At 41.3% G+C, this 4834-nt stretch overlaps 1 protein-coding gene across 1 annotated transcript; it reads right to left on the bottom strand.

Annotated features, from left to right (window-relative positions):
• Positions 1-543: 543 nt before the first annotated feature.
• LOC104858191 (olfactory receptor 14A2) lies at positions 544-1488 on the bottom strand. The gene has a single exon (XM_010618282.1). The coding sequence runs from the start codon at positions 1486-1488 to the stop codon at positions 544-546; it is 945 nt and encodes a 314-aa protein (XP_010616584.1).
• Between the last annotated feature and the right edge of the window lie 3346 nt (positions 1489-4834).

Raw genomic sequence — 4834 nt, 5'->3', positions numbered from 1 at the left:
GGCTTTGCAGATGGATATTGTACCTTTGCACCTGCCATGTTGTTTTTGAGGAAGATGTGCACGTCTTTCACTTCAGTGGTTTACATGTTTTCCATGTACGGGACTGACAGTGCTGTCTCAGTATGGTCATTTTGTTTAGGTTCTGGCCACCTTTTTTTTTTTTTTTTTTTTGGGACTCCAAACTCAGGTCCCTTTGCTTACCCGGCCGGCAGAGCACCACTGAGCTACATTCTTTTTCCTCAATATTAGCACTTGTTTTCAATAAATAAAACACAGAAATAGTTTTTCATCCAAGATGACATGTGATCACAAAAACCAGCCAATCTTTTCAGAAAACTAAACCAACAAAGGGGAGATACTTTGTTGTTGCAGAATGTCAGGTGACTCCAGGATCTACACATTGGCCATGTGGGGTGCTACTTCTGATCTCAGGTGGCTCTTGGGGGTTTGCTTCCTTCACCCACACATGGAGATGTACACCGCAGGACTGTCAAAGTGACAGTGGAGAAGACTCCATGCTATTCTGGAGGTCATGAGGGAGTATCACAGGAAGGTCACCCACTGAGCAGGCAGGGCTGGCAGCAGCCTCCTCAGACCCAGTTTTATGTCACCATTCCGCAGGGTGTAGATGACAGGATTCAGCATTGGAGGCAGCACAGTGTAGATCACAGAAGGCAGCCTGTCAATAACTGGGGGTGAATCTGCAGGTGGCCTCAGGTAAACCATGACCGCACTTAGCATAAAAATGGTGAAGACAATGAGATGAGGGAGGCAGGTGGAGAAAGCTTTAGACTGACTTTTCCTGGATGGAATCCTCAGCACAGCAGAGAGAATGTGAACATAGGAGAACACAATACAGACACAGCATAACAGCGTAAAGCACACAGCTATTCCCAGGCTGGAGTAGACTGCAAGGAAAGTATCAGAGCAGGAAATCTTGAGTAAGGAGGGGATATTGCAGAAAAATTCTGGGATCACACATGACCCACAGAAGGGACCAGGAAAAATGCCAGCCGTGTACAAGGTTCCAAGAAGCCCCCCCAAGGCCCAGGAAAGTCCTGCCATTAGCACACAGGCCTGGCCACTCATAATGGCTTCATAGTGCAGAGGACAGCAGATGGCCACATAGCGGTCATAGGACATGGCAGTCAGGACAAATGTCTCACTTCCTGAGAAGCAAGTCATTAAAAGGAGCTGAAAGGCACAGCCCGGAATGGAAATGGAATTCTTGTGAATCAGACTGTTGAGGATGAATTTTGGGACTGGCACAGATACCAGAGAGACATCCAGCAAGGACAAGTTCTTCAGGAAGAAGTACATGGGTGTTTGGAGCTGTGGGTCCAGGGTAAGGACAGTGAAAACGAGAAGATTACTCATCAGGGCCACCAGGTACATCAGCAGGAAGAGCACAGCACAGAGTGTCTGCATCTCGGGGTCCTCAGCAAACCCCAAGAGAAGGAAATGGGTCACCAAGGTGGTGTTGACCATACTAGAGCCTCCTCACTACCTCTTAATGTGAGGACCTATGAAGAAAGAGAAAATGTAATAAACAGTTCAAAATCAATAATATATTCAGAAACATCTCGGTTAAAGGAATCACTAACTACAGTATCTTAAAAACTTTTTTCAATTTCTTAATAATTGTCTTTCTCTCTTCCCTCCCTTCTTCAGTCATTTTCTACCCTCTTTTCTCCCTCTCCTCCTTGTGCTACCCCACCCTTTCCTTGCCTCTCTTCCCCTTTCCAGCTGAGGAGAGAACTTAATACTACATATGATAACAGTAGGTAGTTTATCATGAAGCTACATGCCAAATGCCTTCTCTTTTTTTTAATATAAAGCAATTAGCATGAGTAATAGGTGAGGTCAGTTAGACTTGGTTTGGGTTTTAGAGTTTTGACACTCAGAAGTATGGAAAAGAATTTTTAGGCTTTGCAGGTTGTCTTGTTTCCCCTTAAGATGTACAGAATTATTTGCTGATTAGGTCAAATATTTCAGATATCTGGAAGGCAAGATCCTGAGTGTTCTCACAATGAAAACATGAAATACTGTTAATGTTTTACATGTCATATGGTAATTACTTTGCTATAATTGCTACAAAATGCTCACTGGTACAAAGCAGCTCATCACTTCCAGAAATAGTACAATTAGTAAGACAGACATGAGAAATTAAGACAATCAAAGCGGCACCCAGAGTCATTATAAGATCTCACCCCATGTTGAAGCCTCAACTTACGCTTGCTCCAACTTGAATACGACTTTGCTCAACACAGAAGCTCTCCCAACTCACTGGGTGTTTGTGTCCCACTGTTACTGAACCTTGATTCATGAACAACCCTTTTCCACCAGAAAAGCAGTCCAAACTCCCGCGTTCCTTATGACCCCCAGTGTTGTATATGGAAGCAAAACCTCTGTTCTCATGAGTTTTTTTGCCAAGGACTCACAAGTAACCTTATATTAAATAGTACAACGCAGGCGAGTGGCTGTGAGCAAGAGGATGTGGGTGCCGCTTTCCTGCTCCACCTCTGTTTCATCTTCAGCTCAGGCATCACTGAAATACTGAACAAGACCCAGAGAAGAAAACTGAGCTGTTCCACCTGTGCATGTGTGTGATGCTATTCATGTGCACCACAGCCTTGGTAGGAGGCTTCCTGGTTTGTGATTTGTTTATAAAAATGGCCACTGCAGAACATATTTCTCATTTTGCCTGATTATTTTCCTGACATCATGCTTTCCCTAATTCACTTTTGGAGGCTGTCAGATATGCTCTTTCTTTGCTCAGAACGTTCCCAGACGTTATAGTTTACTAGGGCAGTTAAATATTCTTATCTGAAACCATGAAAATGCAGACCATTTGTTTCACACATGAACAAAAGTATAGATAAAATTTTGGGGTGGAGCTTGCTCTTCTTTGGAGGAGGCATAAAATAAGAACAAATAAAAATAAATAAGGAAAAATCTGAGTTAGTGACAGGCGTTAAGGTAGGTGTTATTTCCGACATTAAGTGAGGTCAGGGCGTTCACATGGGTGACCCCCGTGCTGACACTGAAACGCAGAGGAAGGGCTCAACGAGAATCGCTGTGTGGAGGGACACTTAGGAACCACTGCTCGGGAAAACGTGAAGGCTGTGGGGACCTGGCTCACTGGGGCAGAAGAGGCTCTGGTGACTCTGGAGAGCGTGTGGTGCATGAGTGAGGAGAGCACCCTGTGTGTTGGCCCCTTCCAAAGACGAGTCGGGGCAAACAAATACGGTGCAGACCGGCGAGCAAAACCAGAAACATCAGCTGCTAAATCATTTTGTGACTCTTTCCTGAAGTTTCTCATTCTACAAAAATTTTAAAAATCTATTTGGAAATGCAGTATTTTCACCTTTTATCTGAAGAAATTTGAAAGTCACCCGTTAAAACAGCTCCAGTTCTTCCATCGCTGAAACAAAGGCTTACTTGTCAAAATTATTTTTAGGAAGTAATTTCAGCAGGTCTGCTGGAGTGCAAATATTTTGACATGAAGATGAGTTAGAACATCAAGCTGTCTTTGCAGACTGTCTTCATGACATACAGGTGCAACTGTAGGCTTCTGGTTGGACTCAGAGTTTCCTGTAAGCTGAGGTGATTTCACAGGTTCCAAAATAAAACAAACAGAAAAGCCCTGTGTCTTTTATAAATTTCAAGTCTAGCATCACTGAACGCCTCTGTAGATACAAGGTACACAGCAGATCTTTGCAAAGGTCCTTAGCTAATATCCTGGATCCCCAAAGGAAAAGGTAGGAATGTCCGTATTATTAAGTGGTTATGTCCCAAGACCATTAACATTAGAAGCACTATTGTTTTCTATGCACAGATTCACTGGGCTCACAAATCACTCTGAAGCAACACCATTTAGGACATGGTTCCAATATATGCCAATACTGTAGCAGACTCATTGAATACTCCCTTGATTCCCCTTCTCATAGAATTACACAATGTAGTATAGTTGTAGGCAAGACTTTATAATTTGGGCAGTTCATTTAAAATGAAAGTGTGAAGATTATCCCCTCTCATATATTGCTAATACCTTCCTTCTCCAAATGACTTTGATTGAGAGGATCCCAGGAGACGTTCATGATGTCAGTTGGTCAATCAGCTTGGTAATTTTAGTGAAAATAATGCTCAGAAAACCTTTGTTATGCAAAGCCAAAGTCAATGACATGAACACTGAAACAAATTATAATGCTCCTCTTTTAAATTCTCCCACTGAAGAGCAATTAAAATGAAATTAGCTTTAAATATAGAGCTGTAGGATTTTGAAGGTTATGTTTATATATCTGTTTTGTCCTCCAATAAACGTTAGTCAAATTATCTAAATTTTTTAGCTAGGTTCTTGAAAACTAATTTGGTGTATAAAAAATATAGTTAACAAAATCCATCTATTTTCTGCATACTTCCAGAAATATTGTTAAAATTAAGAAAGGTTTATATCTCCTCCATGGGTAATTAGAGGTATAACTAGGAGTAGAGAGAAAATCCTGCAATCTGTAAAATCACATAATCCCCTTTCATTATGTTGCATTTGTCATAAGAGTTGCTTGGATAATCATAACAAGGCAATCATCAGTATTGCAATCTTAGTATTTAAATGGATTTATGGTTTATAAAGTAAATCGAAGAGTTGAAAAACACACATACAGATATCTTTTGTCCCTCGCATGTATTTTGGTAGACTCCAGAGAAACCAAAAATTATTATTATTTTTTCCATTAAGTTTATTGGTACATTTTAAGTACACAATACAGGTACATCCTCCATCAGGATGTTGTACTTTTACACAATGTATCTTGATTCTTATTTTGTCCACGTT

Source organism: Fukomys damarensis, unplaced genomic scaffold (genome assembly GCF_012274545.1).
Source record: "Fukomys damarensis isolate Sample0158 unplaced genomic scaffold, DMR_v1.0_HiC HiC_scaffold_3, whole genome shotgun sequence".
NCBI lineage: Eukaryota > Metazoa > Chordata > Mammalia > Rodentia > Bathyergidae > Fukomys > Fukomys damarensis.
Note: the sequence above shows the minus strand (reverse complement) of the source record. Positions and strands in the feature narration are given on the sequence as shown.